The 22238-nt window shown below is 41.8% G+C and overlaps 1 protein-coding gene across 4 annotated transcripts in view; it reads right to left on the bottom strand.

Moving 5' to 3' along the window:
- The window catches only part of RMC1 (regulator of MON1-CCZ1), a 29302-nt gene extending 8585 nt beyond the window's left edge, over nt 1–20717 (bottom strand). For 2 of the 4 annotated variants that reach the window (XM_037892744.2, XM_043539741.1), the window contains exons 1-10: nt 20417–20717; nt 15846–15922; nt 13212–13296; nt 12580–12636; nt 10384–10470; nt 7002–7142; nt 5220–5323; nt 4575–4664; nt 4384–4489; nt 1108–1219 (exon numbers count right to left, since the gene is read on the bottom strand). In XM_037892744.2, the coding sequence (XP_037748672.1) occupies nt 1108–1219; nt 4384–4489; nt 4575–4664; nt 5220–5323; nt 7002–7142; nt 10384–10470; nt 12580–12636; nt 13212–13296; nt 15846–15922; nt 20417–20515 (958 nt within the window). In that variant the 5' untranslated portion in view covers nt 20516–20717. Of the gene's footprint in view, nt 1–1107; nt 1220–4383; nt 4490–4574; nt 4665–5219; nt 5324–7001; nt 7143–10383; nt 10471–12579; nt 12637–13211; nt 13297–15845; nt 15923–16412; nt 16456–20416 lie in introns of all 4 variants that reach the window. The other 2 variants (XM_043539739.1, XM_043539740.1) reach the window with 2 other exon arrangements.
- Between the last annotated feature and the right edge of the window lie 1521 nt (nt 20718–22238).

Genomic DNA, 22238 nt, shown 5'->3' on the forward strand with positions numbered 1-22238 from the left:
TGCAAGCACATTATGGTATTTCTTAGTTCCTCAAAAAACTGGACAGCGGTTTTTGCATACTGAAATTAAGCAATCCTGTTTGTTACATAATATTAATTTGTGAAGTAGTTACATATATACCCACAACACACATACACCAGTTGCCAAATCACATCTTCCAGAATCACTATTTCCATTGTGACTTCAGAGAAAAGAACAGGTCAGAATTAAATTCTTTAAAGTGGAAGATCCCATCTCAGGCAAAATATATACAAGATCCTCTAGTCCAGTCTAACATAGCCACTGTGTGCTACACTGCTTGTAGAATCATAACTATGGGGCTACTGTATCTGACCCGGGGGTGAGCATCCCAGTGCAGGAGAGATCCTCAGGTGGTGCAGAGTTTGTGTAAGTAGATGTTTCTATTCCACCCATGGCTAGTGTAAGGGGCCTGGATACTGTTATGCTGTGCTGATCCTCTGCCATGGTTTCAGCACCTTGGGGCTGTTAGCAACTACAGTACATTACAGAAACCCTCAGGTTGCTCTAATGTATGCCATGGGACCAACCCTGTTACACACAGCAGCTCCAGAACTGGGGGAGTGCAAAGATGTGCTTTACACCACCACAGCTGTATAGTAAGAGACACACTGTTAAAGTAACAAGTCAGCACTTTAATTGTATACAAGTGAACAGTTCACTGACACTGAACACAACTCCCACACACCACTTAAATTTTACCTCAAGGTATGATGGTAGGTGAATAAGTATCTGTCTTAAGGAGTAATTGTTACTTTTGTGCATTTTATCACAGTTTAAGCACAAGAGGAGAGGAAGGGTGATCCAGTGATTAGGACATTCAGCTAGGGCTCAGAAGACTGGGTTCAAGTCCTTGCATTGCCATAGATGTTCTGAGTGACTCTGGACAAATCACTTACCCTCTGAGCCTTGTACCCTACCCCACCCCCTAAGATGGAGAATAATAGCACTTCCCTACCTCACAGGTGTTGTGAGGAAAAATACATTGAAGACTGTGAGGCACTTAGATACTATGCTGATGGAGCTTGTATATGTACCTAGGATTGAAAAACATGTTCACTGTGTTTAATAGCCATGTAATCCTTTTACCTGCCACAGGGATCTGATAGGGCTGTATTGATCGAGCTGGAAGAACAAGCTGATGAAGGGTAACGGTCCCATCAAATTCTCCCTTTAGTTTGATATCAAATATTACAGATGTCTAAAATTGAAAAGAAAGTGCCCCTCATTTTTCATGCCCATGAGAAGACATTCAGCAATTATAAGAGCACATCTCAAGTTATTCATGTTCAAATGGTTTTGCATTTATTTCATCCTCTGCTCTTGTAATAATTAAATCATGTTACTTACTTCACTTGGTTTATAGGTTTTCCAAAAATTACCAGAAGTATATTTTCCTCAAATTACAGACTCATGTAATGTCTCAAGACTTCCACTAACTTTAAAGCCAAGTTTGAATTTTGTTAATATTAGCTAAAAACCACAGATGGTGCGATTCTGCCACAAGTAGAGTGTGTTCTCTGTGGGAGACCTGTATTAGAGAGATCTCACACTTCACATTACAGGGGCTCCACGACAAATTTAAAATCAATGGTATGTAACCTATTCAAATTGTGTACTGTCTGCCTTCTGCATGTGTACACCAGCACTTGGTGCTTGACCCAGATAGTACTGGAGAATAAACATATTGTACAAAATGTTAAATTAACATACAGCACTAAAACTACAATTAAAAACCCTGCTCTGCAACATCTACTAATGGGGCATATTATCCAAACTCTTTTTAAGCTGCCTGGAAGGAGTTCATTTAGGAGACAAAAGCTTTTTGTGTAAGTAAAGATCTAGCCACCATCTACGCAGTCCTTCATCACAGACAGATTAACTATTGAGGCTCCACTCTTGCAAGAGCTCTGCTTTCAATGTGACTACTATGTGCATAAGATTACACACCTGCCTAAGAGTTTTTGCAGGACTGGGGCCCTATATTATTAAAAGTTAGCCTGAATGCAACATTAAGGTTGGGAAGTCAGACACTCAAGTGCCAGGAAGTTCCCAATGTTAAGAATGTAATGCTCAACCTTAACTCAGGCCCCTTTTGCAGATGCCTTAGAACAGTGGTTTTCAAACTTTTTTTCAAACCCAGCTGAAGAAAATTGTTGATGCTCACAACCCAACGGAGCTGGGGATGAGGGGTTTAGGGTCTGGGAGGGGGCTCTGGGATGGGGCAGGGGGTTGGAGTGCAGGAGGGGTCAGGGCTCTGGGCTGAGGGTGCAGGCTCTGAGGGGGGGCTGGGGATGAGGGGTTTGGGGTGCAGGAAGGGATTCTGGGTCGGGGGGGGGGGGGGGGCTCAGGGCTGGGGCAGGGGATTGGGGCGTGGGCTTATCTCCAGCGGCTCCCAGTCAGTGGCACAGCCAGGGTGCAGAGGCAGGCTTCTTGCCTGTCCTTGCCCCGTGGACTGCGCTGCACTCCGGAAGCAGCCAGCAGCAAGTCTGGCTCCTAGGCGGAGGCGTGCAAGCAGCTCCACGCAGCTCTTACCCGCAAGCGCCGGCCAATGGGAGTGCGGAGCCGGTGCTCGGGCACCGCACGGAGCCTCGTGGCCCCACTGCCTAGGAGCCGGACTCGCTGCTGGCTGCTTCCGGGGCACAGCACAGTGTCGGAACAGGTAGGCACCCGCCTGCCTTAGCTGGGCAGCACCTCCGACAGGACTTTTAACATCCTCGTTGGCGGTGCTGACCAGAGCCGCTAGGGTCCCTCTGGGTGCTGAGCAAGGCAACCCATTACTGGGTCATGACCTGTACTTTGAAAAACACTGCCTTAAAAGACTAATTCTCTCTACTTCAGTCAAATACTATAAAGTAATTAAAAAAACCTACATTAGTATCAATGTCTTTTGGTTTATTTTAGGATTACAGCTAATGCTCAAAAAATTCAGGGAGTAGTTAAGGCTCCAATGGGAACATTAGTTCAGCATATTGCACATCCTGTATATTTTATAGCATATATTTATGCTAAACAGTAATGAAAGTGTGTTTCAATGAGACATTTACAACTTCTCATGCAAATTGCTCCAGCAACTGTCAGAGCAGCAGCCTTGTCAAGCTTCCAGATCTTGTCAGTGAGAATGTACAGTGATGATGAAGGCAGGGACAGGATTTTATTAGGCTCTGAGGCAAGTATATCACTTTGCCTCTCATCACATGCAATCTCCAATTGTTTTTCCTCCAAAAACCAAGCAGGGTGTCTAATGAGGACTATGGGAGAGATTTTCAAGGCACAAAGGGCAGCTTGGCACCAACTCCTATTCAATGGGAGTTGGCCATCTCATTGTCCTTTGATGATCTTCTCCTGTACATCCATGGTGAGTTTTAAACTTCAGCATTTTTGCTACAGCTTTATTGAAAAGGTTGTAGCTCACGAAAGCTCATGCTCAAATAAACTGGTTAGTCTCTAAGGTGCCACAAGTACTCCTTTTCTTTTTACTAATAGGGAAGTAGTTTTGCCATTCTCCTAAAACTCAAAAACATACAGAAAGATTTTGCTCAATCCTTTCTCAAAAATAAGCTTAACTTTTGAAGCAAGAGATAGGAAGACAGCCTCCAAAAAGGTGAATGTTTTGGAGAGTCAAGACCATGAAAATTACAGGGTTCTAGAATGGTAACTGTTTTGCAATCTGAATAGTAGTAGGCACTACTCTACATCCACTACACTACAAAATAAAATTTGTTATACTGGCTTAGTTGCATCCTATAAACACATGCCCCTGGCCCAAAACAGAGAGATGGAAAAGTTTTTTTGTACACATGACTTTAAAAACAAACAAACAAACAAAAAAAACCTTTAAAAATCATGTGAACTATTATTTTCTCCCCATATGTGGCTTTTTAAGATTTGTTTGAGACTTAAAAATCAAGATCAGTTTCTAGCTGCAACCATTTGAGTTACTAGAATGCAAAGTTTCTAATCATAAGAGGAACATGGGGCTTTCAACGGCTGAACCAGCTTTGCTCCAGCTGTAAACATATAAACCTTTAGGCTGAGAGAAGCAGACAGTTTTATGCCCCCCAACTTTTTCTTTTTTTGGGGAGGGATGGGGGGGGGGGGGAGAGAGAGAGAGAGAAGAAACTGAAAAGAAGATGGATCTGAATTATGATTTTCATTCCAATGCATTGCAATTAGGAGTGGGATTTTCCCCCCTGTAAATTACAAATTTGGGCCCTGATCCTGAAAACACTTACACACATCCTTAGCTTTACTTGGAAAGACTAAGTACATGCAAAAGTATTTGAAGGAACAGGCCCATTGCCTCCAGAAAATCTAGCACAAACTTTAAAGACAAGACATAAATAATCTGTAGGCAGATCATACCTCAGTGTCCTGATGATGAACTACCACCAAGTTATCTACAACATTCAATGCAAACTTTCCTGTCCTGTTCAACTTTAATATATGCATCTTCTTACAGGAGCTTTCCCTATGAAAACATTAACATCAGAGATAAAAGGCATTGATCAGCAAGGTCATTTATATCTAAAAATAAAAACCAAAACACAATTTACCTTGGTAAATGATAAAGGACTACTTCTGCTCCGGTACTATTGGAAGTCCTTGAATGATGCCTCAGATAGAGAACATAAAGCTGCCCGTATCTAACAAAACAACATGATTAAAATGTTATTCTTCAAATAAATGAATACACTAGCAGAAAAATTGCACCTAGGAGACCCTTTCTACAATGAAGACAGCAAATTATCCTATTACTGCAGTGTCTGACCAGTCTGTCATGGTCACATTGTTTCTCCCTCACAAAACAACTCACATGAAGTTATACATAAGTCAAGTTGCTTACAGAATCTAAATTAAGTGACATATCTATCATTCAGGCCAGCTCTGTCCATACAAGATTGGTCTCTCTTGTACATTTACCAGCCTATTGTAATGTTTAATTTTATCTCTCTCAAGTGATAGAGACTCATCCACTTGCTAATCAGTTCTATATTTTTATAAGAGTTCTTTAGGCTCCTTTACTTTCAGTCCAGTACCAAGCACTTTAACAATACTCTATAAGAAGATAAAAAGCCGAATCAATGAGTGAAGTCATTTTACCATGACTGGACTGTACCCTCCTCTCTCTGGATCTCCACTACAAAAGCTGTCAATACCCTTTAAATGAAGGAAAAGACTGATTATTCAGTGATACATACATTGTAGCCATAGCAATATCTCTTTCAGAAAGGCTGAGTTTGGAGGACTTGGGTACTGCAGGCAATTCAATTTCAAACTTTGATAATTTTGACATTGTTCCTCCCTGTTTAAAAAAAAAAAGTTTCAGTCTGTCAGGTCTAATCTAGAAAAAGTTTCTTCTTTCCTTTCTATGAAGGCCTGTGATAATATGAATGGCACCCACTAGTTGTGAGAAGTGGTGATACTGTTCCAAAAAGAAGAGAAGATTTTAGAGCAATCAACTCATTTATTTACTACTATTTGTAATGTGGCCCCATCCCTGTTTTGGCAGGCACTATATGAACAGTAGAGTTATTACTTTAACATTCTACTGCACCAGTTTCAGTGAATGAGGTCTTACGCTTCCGTTTCAGTTTAATTAAACTAATATAAGAATCTATAGTCAAACCCATTTATAGTTGAATCTGGAATTCTAGACCAGAATGGCCTGATTTTCAGAGGAGCTGACCACCCACATCTCTCTAATGAGAACAGTAGGCACTCAGCCTCTTTGGGATGGGGGTAGAAGCCTTACATAGATCATGGAAGCTTTTCTTTTTACAATTGACCTCTCCTGAAAGTTTTATTTCAAATTTTGTATCTTCAAAGGTCCCTTGAGGAAGTTATAAGAATATTAACATTTTAATTGAGAAGTTGAAAAAATTCACTGGGTACCTATTGGCAAGCAAGGTCCTTGGCAAAACTCTGATCAGAAGCCTATGCCTTCACCCCATCATCTGCCGGGAAGATGCCAAGAATCCTGGCACACTGCCGTCCCAGGATCCTGCTTGGGGGCTCCTTTCACGTAAACTGGAGCCAGTAGGCATGATACATGGGAAACCCCCATTTTACCTCCTCCCTCTGACTGCTGGAAGAAAGGGGTGTGCTCTCTTCACCCCACTCAAAGACTTCTGCTTCTTTGGAGATGGGGAGGGAGGAAAGAAAGGAGTGCAGTTCTACCCCCCCATAGAATCCCTCTCTCCCATGAATATTTTCAGTGTCCAGCTGCTGAGCTCATAGCCATAGCTTTCCTCAAACCACAGCAGCATGAAAGTTTCTTGTCAGACTGAAATGCTGCCCAAAGGGTTTGAAACAGCAGCTGCAGAAATAACTCAAATCTTTTCAGTGTCATGATGCTTGGGAACAACTAGCAGTTGTCTCCGCAGGCTCAAGAAGAGAACAATGTATTCATTCACATTTAGAAGGTTACAGTTACAAGCAAGAGTACTAGAAACTTAGTTTTTCCTTTAAATGAAAGATCACATTCTGCAGAAATTGAAGGCTTAGGGTACTGCAGTTGCTACTGGGGTTGGATTTTCAAGTTGTGTTTAAATGTATTTAATTGAAAGGGTAATTTCTGGAAAGATATAATCCTTTTGCAAAGTCACTGGGCCACCAAAATGTATGTATCATTGACTTTGCTTTTGCTGCATTACTCCTCTAATGTCAGCTATCCAGCATCATATTGACTCACCTCCCTGTGAAGGCACATCTATCTAGTGTTAGAGTGTCTCTCAAGTATTTACAAATAGAAATCTCTTCCTTCTCTACTCAGAGAGAGAAAGACTGGCGCGTAGGTTTTCATTTTGTCTGCTTTTTTATTTTTATTTGTATGAGGGACTGGAACCATTACACATCTAGGAGGAAACTAAAAATAGAAAAGACCAACATGGGGGAGTAGAGCATGAGAGGTGGGGAGGAGACAGTCCCCTGAAAAACCCAATGTATCAAACAAAACTCAAGATTGGGAATGTGTCCCTTACCTTGAAATAGAATGGCTGGAGGACATTGCCAAGGACTGTAGTCGATAGCAGAATGACGGAACTCTCCGGGCAATACATGTACCAGTTTACATTGATATTCTGATTTTTCACCAGTTTCAAACTTCGCTTCTCTGGTAATACCTGAAGATACAAAGTAATAGCACCTTTACTATTCTGGTAGCGGCTAGTGGCCCCACTGTGCTAGGTGCCCCACCAGGATGGATAAATATTGACGATTTTTTAAATAAAAATAGATTTAAATACATTTTTCTTTTTGAAAATATATCATGTTCAATTTTAAATTATGATGCCCTATGTTAAAGCCTAAACTTATTACCTATTAAGAAATCTATTTAAATAAATATGCAGCATCAATGAACCCTCCTCAAATTTAAGGTGTTAAAGAGTGATATTTATTCAGTTACATATAGGATCAGGGGGGAAATATCTTAACCTTTTCAGGTCAACTAAACATTTACAAATCTGACAATGTCACGTACTGCATTAAGTAAGTGTTGGATCATATTAAAGAAGTTCTGTATTAAAATCACAAATAAGTTTGATTCCCCATAGTTTAAATTCCAGGGTATTACTAATTAAGAGGTCTCTTGGTTTTTGGTACTGTTTCTTTCCCTCTATGTGTGAAACTTGCAAGCTGCTAATTGTGTTAGTACATTCTAAGACAGAGTCTGTTCTCAAAGCAATTCAGAGAGAGAGAGACTCAAAGCAATACTCTGTAACAACAGAAACAGCACCCAGAGACTCCCCGCCCTTTTGTTGTATTAACAATTGTGATTAAAATAGAGATAGAGGATGTATGTGGATGGATGCTTGGTGTGGATAATAACTGAATGATCAGGGAGGTGCCAGCCTAAGAATCCAGTGTCCATCGGCTGAAGAAGGCTTCAAGTGGAAATAACCAGAGGACCCCCGGAGGGCAGACTGGAATCCACCCAACAGCCTCAAGAATGGGAGAACCAAAGAACAAGATAACATCTAGCAGCACGGAGCCGTCAAGAATGTGCTATCTGCTGATTGATTCAGCAACAGCATGATGAAGCAATTCCCATAGACTGGCATAGGAAGAGACTCCTATAAAAATGGACTCTAGAAAGTGAGAACTTTGGAGTCTGACTCTGCAAACCAACTTCCAGGAGCATCAGATGAGCATCTGACAAGGCCCTGCTCCCTCCTCATGTCCAGGCCACCTGGCCAGTGGCTTGGCATGAGCAACTCTAATAACTACCTTGCAGAACCTGTCTGTCTGTCTGTCTGTCTGTCTGTGTGTGAATAAATATGAAACTGAATGGAATGTTATAGCTATAACTAACTGCTTACTATGATTCTTTCTGTATTCATAATAAAGGGAAAAAGGCAAAATACCACATTTAATAAGATCCTGCTGGTTTTTATTTTATTGGTATAACATAAGTATCTATATTATTTTCAGTCTTTAAAATGCAGCAAATGCTGATGTTTCATTTTTCCTAACGCAAATACTTTCAGTTTCTGTTGTTCAAAAAGTTTTTGTCTTAAATTCTTTTGGTTTCAGTTTAGATCGCAGGTGCAGTCTATTTTCTTCATTTGGACTAGTTCAAAGTTGAGAAACTGACTGGGAGTTAAAAAAAAGCAGAAAAGCTTGTCCATATCTAAGCTATGGATAAAAAAAGAACAGTTGGGAGAGGATGAGATATACCTGTTCTAAACACTTTTAAGGACCTGGGTGGGGCCAGATGTTCAAACACCTTTAGGAGCCTAGTGGAATTTTCAAGAGTGCCTATGCAGGTTAGGTGCCTATCTCCCATGGTGCTTAGGAAAAATCCATTAAGCACATATCTGTATCTTTAGGTTCCTAAAGACCTTTGAAAATCTGCCCCATGATGACTAGAAACAAATCTGTCAATTCACTAACTACAGTTAATACTTCATTTGTTTAATAAATCAGTTTTAAATGCAAAACATGTTTTGATAAGAAAAATATGCTTATGTATTAGCACATTTAAGATAGTTTATTTAATAAAAGCAAATTTTACAATACTGCTTTTGTGCATTTTTAATGTAATTCCAATTTCCATCCAAATGCAGCTTGACACAAATGAGTAAAAAAAATAGCGTGTCATTTGCCATTTTTTAACATAAAAGATGTAAAAAGTATGAATCAGAATAAAATATATGTTAAGCTATATAATTGTTTAAATAAATGCCTATAGATATAGTATATCCTCCTGGTTACCAAATAGTACCAGCCAATTTAGTGGAAAGACTATCGTTAGTCACAAATCGATACTTTTAACGGTTATACCCAATCAATGAGAATGAACCTCTCTTTAGGAAAATAACTAAGAAGTATAAATACAAAACAAGATTAAAATCAATTATTAAAATCAAGATTCCCTGCTTGCGGATTTAAATAATTAATATAACTGATTTTAATCAATCCACCTCGTGCAGTACATACAGAAGACAGTCCCTACTCCAAAATTCTTATGATAACAGGCTGCGATCCCACAGCTTGCTTCATATGGGTAGACTCCTGGTACACGTGGGACCTCACTGAAGTCAAGTGAGAAACAGATTTAGCTCTGCAGTCCATTGTGCACAAGTTTATTCTATGGGTTTTTGATTTTTTTTTTTTTTTTTTAAATTCAACCACTGCCTTATCGCCTGCTCAACATGATCAACACACTCCAATAGTATTTTCAGAAAACATTCACCTAATCACCAGAAAGAGGAATGTTTATCCAGTAGATCACTCCAACAGCATACAAGTTAAATACAAAAGTCTGAGGAGAACTCAGCAGTTAAGGAATTAGGACAAGATGGGAGGGAGATTGGTTTAAGATGGTATACTGGACATGTCAGGGATGGGCAGGTGTGACATGGTCTTAGCTAATGGGCATTAACTCTGTTAAGCTTAGCACTGAATTCGTGCACTCTTAAATATATTGCTGCTTTACTTCGCATGAAGTAAAAAAATATTTCAAATTTGTTAACATTTATATTAATTTTACTACAATTAAAGAGGTTTACTAAGCCAGAGTTGCTAAATAGATTAATTAAATCCGTCTCACTGGAGTATATTTTCTAATAATAGCATAAATAGCTTGTTGTGATAGTAAAATTACAACATATACAATGTCCAAAAAAAACTGCATTTAACTCTAAAAGCAAAAACAACAAAAAATTCTCCAGGATAAAACATTCACTTTTTCCTTATCTCAGTTTCCTTGTATAATCATACTAAACAGTTCAGGGCTAGAGGTAAGAAGTTCAGAGCCAGGGACTGCAAGATAATTAAGACATTTAACCTCTAAGCAACAATAAAATTTAATGCTGAAATTTCCAAATATGCACATTTTTACCAAACAATTATTTGGATTACCTGATAGAATTCAATTCCTTGATCTGTTATGAAGACAATTTCTGTAGAACTTGTCCAGCAAAAGCCTAAAATGTTGGCATTCTTGGTCTTTTATTAAAAGAAGATATAAACCGATTTTAGTAGAAAGTTATTAACTATCTATATAAACAAGTAAAATTTTAGCGAAGAATCTGGGAACTTGCATCTACCCTAGTATATTTCAGTTTTGGTTTGCCTGGTAGACCCATTATTGGTCTAACTCAGGGGTCTCAAACTCAAATGACCAAGAGGGCCACAGGAGGACCAGTACGTTGGTCCAAGGGCCGCATCACTGACAACCCCCCCACCCCCCGCTGCCCCCGGCCCTGCCCCCGCTCCACCCTTCCATGAGGCTCCTTCCCTGCCCCGCCTCTTCTCACCCCTTCCTTGCCCCCATTCCAACCCCTTCGCCGAAATCCCCACCCCAACTCCGCCCCCTCCCTGCCCCCAGGGGGTGCAGGAGGGGTGTGGGGTATGGCAGGAGCTCAGGGCAGGGAGTTGAGGTGCAGGAGGTATGCAGGGTGCTGCAGGGGGTTGGAGTGCAGGATGGGTGCGGGGTGCAGCAGGGGGCTCAGCTGCAGGAGGGGTTCTGGAAGCAAGGGCAATATACAGACCCCCGTGCCCCCCTCCCCCAGGTTCTGGCTGCTTCCCAGAGCAGCGTGGGGGCAGGGCAGGGAGGGAGGCAGCCCTACCCCCAGTGTGCGCCGGGCCAGAGCCACTCTAGGTAAGCGCTGGGGGGGAGGGGCCGCAGAAAATAACCCCGGCACACGGGCCGTGTGTTTGAGACCCCTGGTCTAACTGCAGGAACTACTGCCATGCAGGGTACCAAATCATAATAGTATGTCTTTATTTTATGACCCTCAGTCTGGCACCTTTCACAAGTACTACCTGAAATATTTCTTCAGCCTGTTGTTATTTGCACTCATCCTCTTGCACAGTCACAGAGTAATACATGGATTATTATTATAATAATTATCTACAGAGATGTCATGCTAAACCATTCTTTCATTGTTATTATTGGAAAGCTATTGTGAAGAGACAGTCTTACATTTATAAAGGTATTAAAATCCTCTTTTTGGTAAAAATCCATAAAAGATACAGCAATGGCAGAAAAAAAGCATATGTATACTGTCCTCTTATCCTCACAACCCTGACTGGGGGACAAACTGTTGGCGAGCATACAATTCAGCTTCCATGTCCATTAGAGCCAAACATAGTGGTGGTCTGGGTAATATGGATAATAGTGCCCAAAAGACCGGATTGAGAGAGAGACCCACCCAAACTCCCCCTTCATTTCACATTAGTTATTTGACCACCATGCTAAAGTGGTCTGGATTCATTAGTGACTTAGCATTACCAGTACCCTAGCAATTTCCTGTTTCCAGTTCCCTGAGCTTGGCTCCAGAAAGGGCTGGAAATACTGTGGAAGCAGCACATGTCACCACTCAGGGGGACAACCAGTGCAAGTTCTAAAACAACAACTTGTGAGAGCTAAGCATATTCAACCATAATAATTTTAAAATGTTACCAGTTTGAGTCATATTTTCACAGCCATTAACTATGCTAACAAAAGCTAGCAAATACTTCCATTAGAATCAAAGTGCAGAGGGAAGCACTAAATGGAAAGAGAAATTGTATTTTGGGGCAGTCAAATGGGAAATATGGATCCAACCCTGCAAGGTGCTGAGCATCCTCTATTCCCACTGATGTCAGAGCTAAGGGGCACCCACCACCTTGCAATATATGGTCCTGTGGAGAGTAACCCACACTAGAAAGTATAGTCCTTTCACTTCCTCTGGTTCACATACAAAGTTTATGGTGTGTTGCTGCTTCCTGCTAAGGGACCTAGGGCCTGCTCCATTGTTCACCAAAGTCAATGGGAGTCTCTCTCATTACTCTTTTAGATCAAGCAATAGAGGGTTCATGCTTTTGGTGCTGACAGTCTCCAAGAAATGCCCACTGGCAGCCCATTCAGGGTTTGGTTACATATGCACAAAAAATTTACTAGGGAACTAACTTCTGAATCTCAGATCTACCAAGAACAGAACAACAGGCTGCCTGGAGCACACTTCACTCATGTCACTATTCATGTGCATCAGTGGTTCAGAGAATCTATACAAAACACCCAGTTTTGTATTAGCACTTCATTTAAACTAAAGAAGTGAATTCATAACATACCTTGCATTCTTGTGTATATTCTAGTTGAGGGCTGTCTGGAATAAAGTTCAAAAAGTCCTGAAATAAGTAATATTAGAATATTAGCAACTATGAAGCATTGAATCTGATGAGCACAAAACAGGAGGTGAGTAAATTTACCATCTCTACCTATTTTGGATTAGATATACTAGTGTAAAACATTACAATGCTTCTTTTCCACTTGGAGAAATAATCCTATCTCCTAGCCAATTCTTCATGGGAAGAAATCAGTTTTCATTAAGAGTTTACACTCTTAAGGCCAAATCATTCTTTCTGCAGAAAAAAGAAGTCCTGGAAAAGCTAGGAAATACATTTCAATTCAGAATGATCAGACACCCATCCTGAAGGGTTCGTCCCTCAAAGAGTGGATAGTAAGAGTGACTATTTGGATCCACAGATGTCATCAGATCTTCAGAAAAAAACTGGCTTTTTGTGCATCAGAGAGTGAGAATGGTGACCTCTCCTGGCTCAGTCACAGACTGGATCAGGAAACTATTACTTTGGTTGTCAGACAGAGGAACTCTTTTAGCTTGTATGGCAGAGACCAGTGTTTTGGGACCCGAGAGGCCAGAATTCTAGTTCCAGCTTCCTGTGTTTGTAGCAAATTTTCTTACCACACTCTTTGAGGTTCTCTGAACAGCCAATATCTTGTTCCCCAAAGAAAACTTGATGCATTTCACTTCCCCTTTGTCTTCCATTCTACACAAATAAATAAAATAAAAATCAATCAGGAGTACATTTCTAACATTTGTTAGAAAATTTTAACAGCTGTTATTTCTCCAAAAAGAGAACGGATAGGCAAAATGAAAGGCAGACATTTTTGTGTAAAACTTACAAGAGTCGCCAGACAAATATAAGGTCCAATATTGATACATCAAGATACAACAGGCAGTATATTCCTGAAGAATTACTGAATGGATCAAGTCTACTATGGAGTTACAAATGATTATAGCCACATACAAGATTCAACAGCTTCCAAGAAATGCTCTGCCTTGACTGTTTTATTGCTACTATGAAATGGAATTAAAGGAAGAATTATGAACTTTGCTCATACTCTAATTCTAACTGAATGCATGACAGAAAACTACAGCTTAATGTAATGTAGAAAAAAGAATGCTTGCTTTGTGCCTAATTGTGCAAAGGTGCTGAATACTCTCAGCCACACCAATGTCAGTGACATTGCAGGACTAGTAACTTTGCCTCTGTGTTCTAAAACTATTTACTAATTGGGAAGATAGATTGATACCCGAGGATCCTGAAATTAGTGTAGAAGGGCACAGCCACACTGGGGGGGAAAAAGGTATACCGGTATTTTTATCATGTTAACTAACAAGCAGTAAAATCTTAGTGGAGACAAAGCCATTGTAATTTTAACATGTGTCAGCAAGTCAAGGTAAACACTAGGGGAAGACAGTCAGCTGAGAGAGAAATGGATTGTGGTTCCAACCTACAAGGCACTAGGACTTCGGAGAATTTGCTGCACACCTTCAAATCCCACTGATATCAGAATTGAAGGCACTCATGGCCTTGCTAGATAGTGCTTACCCTGATCTGCTAACGTGTTAAATGTACAATTGTCTGTCCATACTAGGATTTTATCACAGAACTGTAGGACTGCAAGGGATCTCAATCGGTCATCTAGGCCAGTTCCCTGCACTCAAGGCGGGACTAATAACTAGACCATTTCTGACAAGTGTAACCTGTTCCTAAAAAACATCCAATGACAAGAGATTCCACAACCTCCCTAGGCACTTTGTTCTAGTGCTTAACTACTCTGACAGTTAGAAGTTTTTCCTAATGACCAACTTAAACCTCTCTTGCTGCAATTTAAAGCCCATTACTTCTTGTTCTATCCTCAGATGTTGAGAACAAATTTTCACCCTCCTCCTTTATATACTTAAAAGTTTGTCCCCCCTCAGTTTCCTCCTCGCCACACTAAACAAACCCAATTTTTTCAATCTTTCCTCATGGGTCGTGTTTTCTAGACCTTTAATCATTTTTGTGCTCTCCTCTAGACTTTCTCCAATTTGTCCACATCTTTCTTGAAATGCACCACCCAGAATTGGACACAATACTCCAGTCGAGGCCTTATCAGTGTGGAGTAGAGTGGAAGAATTACTTCTTGTGTCTTGCTTACAACACTCCTGCTGATGTTTGCTTTTTTCGCAACATTGTGAGACTGCTGACTCATATTTAGCTTATGATCCACTATAACCCCCAGATCCCCTTCCACAGTACTCTTTCCAGTCATTTCCCATTTTGTATGTGTACAACTGATTGTTCTTTCCTAAGTGGAGTACTTTGCGTTTGTCTTTATTGAATTTCATCCTACTTACTTCAAACCATTTCTTCAGTTTGTCCAGATCATTTTAAATTTCAGTCCTATCCTCCAAGCACTTGCACCCCCTCTCAGCTTGGTATCATCCACAAACTTTATAAGTTTACTTTTGATGCCATTATCTTAATAATTTATGATGTGTTAATAAAAATATACATTTTTTCCTAGGAAATAGGAAGCCGAAAGAGGACAGAGCTTTTAATCACAGATTTTTACAGGTGTTCTTCCACAGATACAGAACAGATAAGTAGTTTCTTTGGGGTATTGCTACCATACAGGCACATGGAAATTTGAGATTCATGGAAGTTTAGAACATGTTAGCAAAAGATGTCATCTATTTTATGGAAATATGAGTTAGATTAAACAAGATACATTAAAATGCAATACCTACATTAAGGAAATATTATGGCTTGAGAATTTAAATGCATAAGTAGGTAAATTCAAAATTATGGTTCCCACACCTCCCATAAATTGGCCCTCATATGTTTTGAGTGCATCTGACTGCTAATGTTCAATAATGCCAAATTACAGCTTATGCTAAGTCTCAGTTCATGTACAACCACATTTTTTGTTTGTTTGCTTGTTTGAAACTCTTGAGTTTTGGGTGTGTTTGAATTTTCAACCATAAGGGGATATTAACAATTTTCTTCAATGGGGTTTTTTGTTTTAAGAAAACTTACTGCATTTGTTGTTATTGAAAGAAAATATGTTCTTAAAACAAACAATAGGATCAAGACATTCCAGTACTTTACGGATATTGCACCTGGGTGACAAACTACAGTACAACCAAGAGACATATACAGTAAAAGATAGCAGAGACATATGACAACCAAGAGACATATACAGCAAGATCACAAATGGTATCCTAGAGCAGTATAGAATACAGATTAAAATACCTTGCTGATCATACCTGAATGAAATGGGATTTTTGTCCTCCAACCCTTTAACAACCACCCCAGTGGCTCCACCAGATCGAACAGCAAAAACCTAAGAGTTAAAATCACATATTTTTAAAAAAAGGCATTTTAAGATACAGCTTCATAGCTAACTCAAAGTCATATCATGGTCTCAACAAGCCTTATTTCTGTAAAACCATGCATTTGGTTTTCTACCCAAATATAAGAGATGAGCTCTAAAAAGAAAAAAAGAAAAGGAGTACTTGTGGCACCTTAAAGACTAACAAATTTATTTGAGCATAAGCTTTCGTGAACTACAGCTCACTTCATCGGATGCATTCATGACAAGCAAGCAAGACAGCATAGGTCCAAGAGAAGTCATATTTGGAAGTAAAGAGTGACCTTAAAAATTACAACTAAAGGAGAAGTATATTTTGTTCAACACTCGAGTAAGAGAGACACCAATTAGCATTCAAAGTGACCTTAAGCAACATGAGGCATTTACTCATAGAACTCCAAGGGATTTAGGTATTTTGTTAAGATCTATATACAGGGATATGTAAAAAGGGTAATGTAGTCACCTAGTATCTATCTAGGTTCCAAGGAGTCCTTGAAAAGTTGTGCCTGTCAAACAGAAAGGAAATCAAATAAGCCCCTATTAAGTAATAATTAGGGCCCTTTGTTTTCAGTTTTAATTTTTCTCAGGAATTTATTGCTGTTTATTACCACAACAACAAAAACAGGTGAAAAATCAGTGGAAAAAATTATTTTTTCTGGGCAAATATCAGGGTTTATTTTGGTGGATGGATGGACAGAGGGGGAAGTATTCAGTAGATTAATGCTCTGATGAATGAAATTCAATGTTGTTTACTGCAGAACTAAAACAGAACTCGAAACACAATGCCACCTCTGAGTTTAGAAAACAATATATCTCTAATGCCCAAATAAAACTTTTCATTTTAATAAACAGTTTACTGTTACAGACATAGAACTATTAGTCTATAATATTTACATTTAATAATTGGGCCACACCATTTGCAGTGCATACACTCCACTTCATCCTTTTCACCTGTTTGTTTTTTTTTAAACTTTCAAATACTTCCTTGTGAAACATATTCTGATAAAAAATTTTGTTTTCTTCCCATTTTAGCATGTCAGATCTTTAAACCGTTATCTGCTAGCAGCTTGAAATGTGTACATGCTAGGTGTCAGATTAATCAGTACATTCAGATGTGCATGCACTTCAGGGCTTGTGTGTGCCCGTTTGTTTATTGTGTATATCTTCTAGACTAATAAGTAGCCTTAATTCAACAGGCAGCTTTGCATATATACACACAGACTAATGTATTGTTATATATTAAAAATGCAATGTACTGTATTTTGCTAATAAAACAAGTTTTTTTTAATTATTTGTATAATACAAAAGCAGCGTGAAAAATCAGAAAGAAAACGAATAATACTTTTTGTAAAACCCGGGATTTTTTTTTAATCGGTTTAAACCGAAAAGGAAGGGGCTTAGTAATAATGCAGAGTTCAAATATTGTGCAAACTGGAGCACAAAATGGAGAACTGTGTATCAGTCCCAAAGTTTATTGTACAATTTTTTTTTTAAAGTCAGACAATAAGAAGGCTTAATACCTCAAGTACAAGGTTTGAAACAATAAAAAGAGTCACAACTGAGAAAAAGGAACCTGACAGTTAGCATGTTAGCAATAGAACAGAAACTTAGGCCTTTTCTGCACTACAAATGCTTTACTGATATAGTTATACTGAGAGAACCCACTAGTGTAGATGCAGCTTATGCTGATAGGAGGAGTTTTTCTGTTGGCATAACTCCACCATCTCCCATGACATTAGCTACTTGGACAGAAGCACTCTTATCAGCATAGCTGCGTTTACACTGAGGGCTTATCTATACTCGAAATGCTACAGCAGCCACTGCAGCACTTCAGTGTAGGCACTCGCAACAGTGAGGAGAGGGGTTCTCCCATCAGCATAGTTAATCAACCTCCCGGAGTCACGGTAGCTAGGTTGACCTAGAACTGCCTACACCAGAGGTTAGGTTGGCTTAACTATGTCACTCAAGGGGTGGATTTTTTACACCCCTGAGCAACACAGCAGGGTCCACTTTACTTTTGAGCGTAGATGCAGTCTCGGGGTTTTGCTGACATAGTTATGTCATCTGGGGGCATGATTTTTTCACCCCCTTGACCAACATAATTATGCTGACCAAACATGGTAGTGTAAACCCTGGCCATATATGTAATCTCTAAGGCCTTGTCCACACTTAAAAGTTTTATAGCTTTAACTAAGCCACCATAACTAAAGCAACAAAACTTCCTAGCGTAGATGCAGTTATACCAGTATAAAAGCACTTAGACCTATATAATTTATTCTGGTTCAGCAAAACAAACTAAGCTATACTGCTATATAGTGCCTTCTATTAGTATAACTGTGTCTAAGGTTTTCTACTGGCATACCCATGTTAAAAAAAAAAAAAAAAATCACATCCCTGAGCCACAGTTATGCTAGTAAGACTTTAAGTGGAGATGAGGCCTAAGAATCTCCAAGATGTATTATTTGGGTAGCATCAACAGTACGCTAGGCACAGTCCACACACATAAAAACATAGTTCCTGTTCCTTATAATATTCACAGACTAAGTTGCAATTAACTGTTACTATAATATTTTACCCTATCTAGAGAGACTGTTACCTTAGATAACATGTATTAAATACATTTAAACTTTTGATTTTTTCTTTATTCTCAAAAACTAGTATTTTAAGATTTATGTATTTTTTAAAATCAGGCTGATATTAGGATAACCTTTTGTGGCTGTTACCAAAGAAGAGGATGAAGAACTTCTCACTGGAGGTCAGAAGTGAGGTAAAAAAGTATCTGGGACAGAGCACTCACTAGGGAGTGTGGGGCACAGGATATCCGTATCAAAAAGTGGATACAAAGATGCTGGCTGCAGTCAGAGGCATATGGAAAATTTAGTGACCACAAAGAGTGGCAGAGACTGAAGTTCACAGCTAGATATTTAATTTCTCCTTTAAGTGAAAGCTTAAATGATATAGAAACTGATCATTTAGACCATCACAGAGACCAAGTTGGTAAGGGAATATCTTTTATTGGACCAACTTCTGTTATTGAGAGAGACAAGCTTTTGAAGAAGAGCTCTGTGTTAGCTCGAAAGCTTGTCTCTCTCGCCAACAGAAGTTGGTCCAATAAAAGATTTAATAATTTTATTAAGATGATGTTGAAGTAAAAAGAAAACGGTACAGAGTTTAAGCACAGAAGTTTCTAGTTATCAGGGAATAAGGTACTGGTTATCAAGGGGTGTGAAATTGGGTTTAGGAACGGGTGACGTAAGGAATACATAATCTGCAATCTCCCCGATTGGGGGTAAAAGTTTAACGGGTCAAAGTACAGACATTGAAATATGGGGGTATGTTGTTCATATAATTGCTATGTTCAGGTGTGGAGTATGAGTAGATACGATGAGGAGGATGGATTTACCCTCATTTGGTGGGATTTAATGTTCAGTGAGTTTATGGTATTACCTCACCAAACCTGTCTCTCCAATATCCTACAACCAACCCGGCTACAACTACACTGCATTATATTAACACCATCCCTATTCGCTAGGGTTAGGGTAAACTGCCTAGTCACCACAGGTGAGCGAGCTTTTCCAAGCACTGGCCACTGTTACTAAGCCTTTATTTTAAATTAGCCCTCAAATTAGAAACCAAGGAATGTGCTGGAGGAGGGGGAGGAGCAGCCACCAGAACTCTGAGCCCAGAGCAAGAGCGAAAGTTAGATTTTCCAGCTGTGACACCGCATCTGCCGCCGCGGGCTGTCCGGTCTCCAGTGCCACAGCTGAGGAGGCAGCTTTATATTTGCCGTCTCGCACGATCCCAGCCTTTCCCGAAGAATAGCGAGGGAACGATTAGCACCAAGAACGGCTTCTCCGCACACGCTCCGGGGGTGGGGGTGGGGGGGGGGCTGCAGGCCGTTTACTCGCGACGAGCCTCTCGCTGTGCGGCTTCAGGGGTGCCATGGTGAGAAAGCCGGGGCGCCGTTTCGCTGAGGACCCCGGGGAGCGCTCGAGGAGGAGGAAACCCACGCTCCAGCACCAGCCCCCTCGGCACCAGCTGTGCCCAGGCAGCGCTGGCTCGGACCGTGCCCTGACGGGGGTGGCCAGGCTGGGGCTGCAGCCGCCGCTTTCCCGACCCCGCGAACAGGGGCGGGCGGGCAGGATTTTTAAGCCGTCTCTCCACAGCGGCGGTGGCGGGCGAAGCCCCGCGTGGCCCGGCCAGCCCCGCACCGGACAAGCCCAGGCACCACCCTCGCTGCGATGGCGGATGGCCACAGGGCCGGGGAGATGCCCCCGGCGGGTCCCGCCCCGGGGAGGTGCGAGGGGAGGGCGGCGCATCCCGCCTTGGCAGGGGCAGACGAGCGGCCCAGCCGGCCGCGGGGCTCCCACCGCCAGGTGGGCTACCGCCGATGCCCGGCTCGTCCCGCAGGCGGGTCCTTGCCCCGGCCGGGTGGGGGGTGGCGGGAGGGGGGCCCCAGCCTCGCACCTGCTTATTGGCCTCATCGAAGAAGACGCAGTTGACGGGATTCGCCTTCTCGAATTGCACGGGCCGCGCGCACAGCGCCAGGTAACAGCCGCGGCTCATGGCGGCGCCAGCAGCCCGACCGGCGGATCCGATTCCGGCCGCGCGCGCCCGCCCGCTTCCTGCTCACACTCCCCCTGCACGTGACCTGGGAGTCGCTGGCCCCCGAAAGGCGGGGGGGAGACCGAGAGCGCGGGGCGGAGCCTGGGGCCGAATGGGCCCCGCCTCCCTCCGGGCGTCTCACCCCGGCCCCCCCCCCCGCCGCTGTCACCGCACCTGTAGGGAGGGTCCGGGTGCAAAGGCTCCCGCGTGCAACCCCGCCTGCTCCGACCTAGGGTCCTTCCTGGCCGCGCAGCCCCTCAGCGCCCCTCCACTCCCCAGCGGCTGCGAGCCCTTCTCCTTCCCCAGCCTTGTCACACCCCCCCTCCTGCATGCCACCACCACTGCCTCCCCCCCCCAGCGCTGCTATTTCAAACTCCTGAGCCCCTACCGCCCGCCCGGCCACCCCCCACCCTTGCCTTCGCCATCCCTAGAGCCTGCTGACCTCATTGCTTCGAGGCATCCATCTCTCGTCCCCGGCGTGGTTTGATGGCCCCGGCTCATCCTGTCCACATTTAAGCCCCTCTTTAAAACCCACAGCTGTTTATAGCGAATCCAGCTTGTCCGGAAAATCCTTCTGATTCCTCCCTGTCCCCTACCCTGGTTCTGTCCATCCATAGATTAAGAACTACTGAGGGTAGGGACCATCTCTTCCTGGGTGTTACACTGTGTCAATGGTACAGAATGAATAGTCGTTTTATGTCCAGCCCTTCTGCAGAATGTATGAACTTTCTAAAAACATTATGTACCCAGTTGTCCATCTTCTTCCCTCCACCTAGTATCTTCAGACATCAGCCTCAACTTTGGTGTTACACGTCAGGCAACTGAGGTCAGAGCTGCAGACTTCTCTTGTGGAAGGCAAACGGAAGGCTGGTTCACACAGCCTTTGCCAGCAAGAGCTTTCCTCTCAAAGTCAGGCCTGAAAGTAAGCTGGTACGGTGTAATGGTAAAAAGTGGCCACCCGTAGCAGCCCATACACAGCCGACACTAAAGTGCTACTGCAGCAGCGTCGGCCAGAGCCTCGGGCTGTGCGGGCCAGGCACTGCAGATGGGCTGGCTGGGGGACACTGACCTTCCCCCTTCTGCCCGAGGCCTGGCCCCGGCCCCCATGCTGGTAAGTGTTGAATGTTACTTTCACCACTGCTCAAAGCCAAGCCTGTGTACAAGTACTGTTAGGAGGTGGAGTTACTGTCAGTTCTCTCATGCCATTTTTCATCATCTGGAGAAAACATGGAATTTTATTTCTCACACTTGAGTCAAATGAACCTAGTCAAAGCAAGGCTGAGATATTACAATACATACAAACTGTCTGAAGATTGAAACAGACGTATGTACAATAAACCAACTAGACCATGATTTGTTGATGACATTTATCACAGGAAGGGTCTGCAACCTGTCACACTTAGCCTTATATGGGAAATCAATTTTTCTACACAAAAATGTCATATGTTTCAAACTGACAGCTTTAATTGTTTTTGAATCCAAACATTTCATTATCAAGTAGTAATTAAGAATGTTCTCCTATAACCCAAAGGCCTCTTCAAATGAGGTCACTTTGTTAGTTTGTCACACAAAAAATATTTATGGTCAAGACATTGCACACAGCACTGAAGGAATGTGTTCCTCCCTGCTTGCTGTAGTGTTTCCAGAAAAATAAACTCAATTTAAAAGAAAACCTCACCTAACT

This window comes from Chelonia mydas, chromosome 2, assembly GCF_015237465.2.
Source record: "Chelonia mydas isolate rCheMyd1 chromosome 2, rCheMyd1.pri.v2, whole genome shotgun sequence".
NCBI lineage: Eukaryota > Metazoa > Chordata > Testudines > Cheloniidae > Chelonia > Chelonia mydas.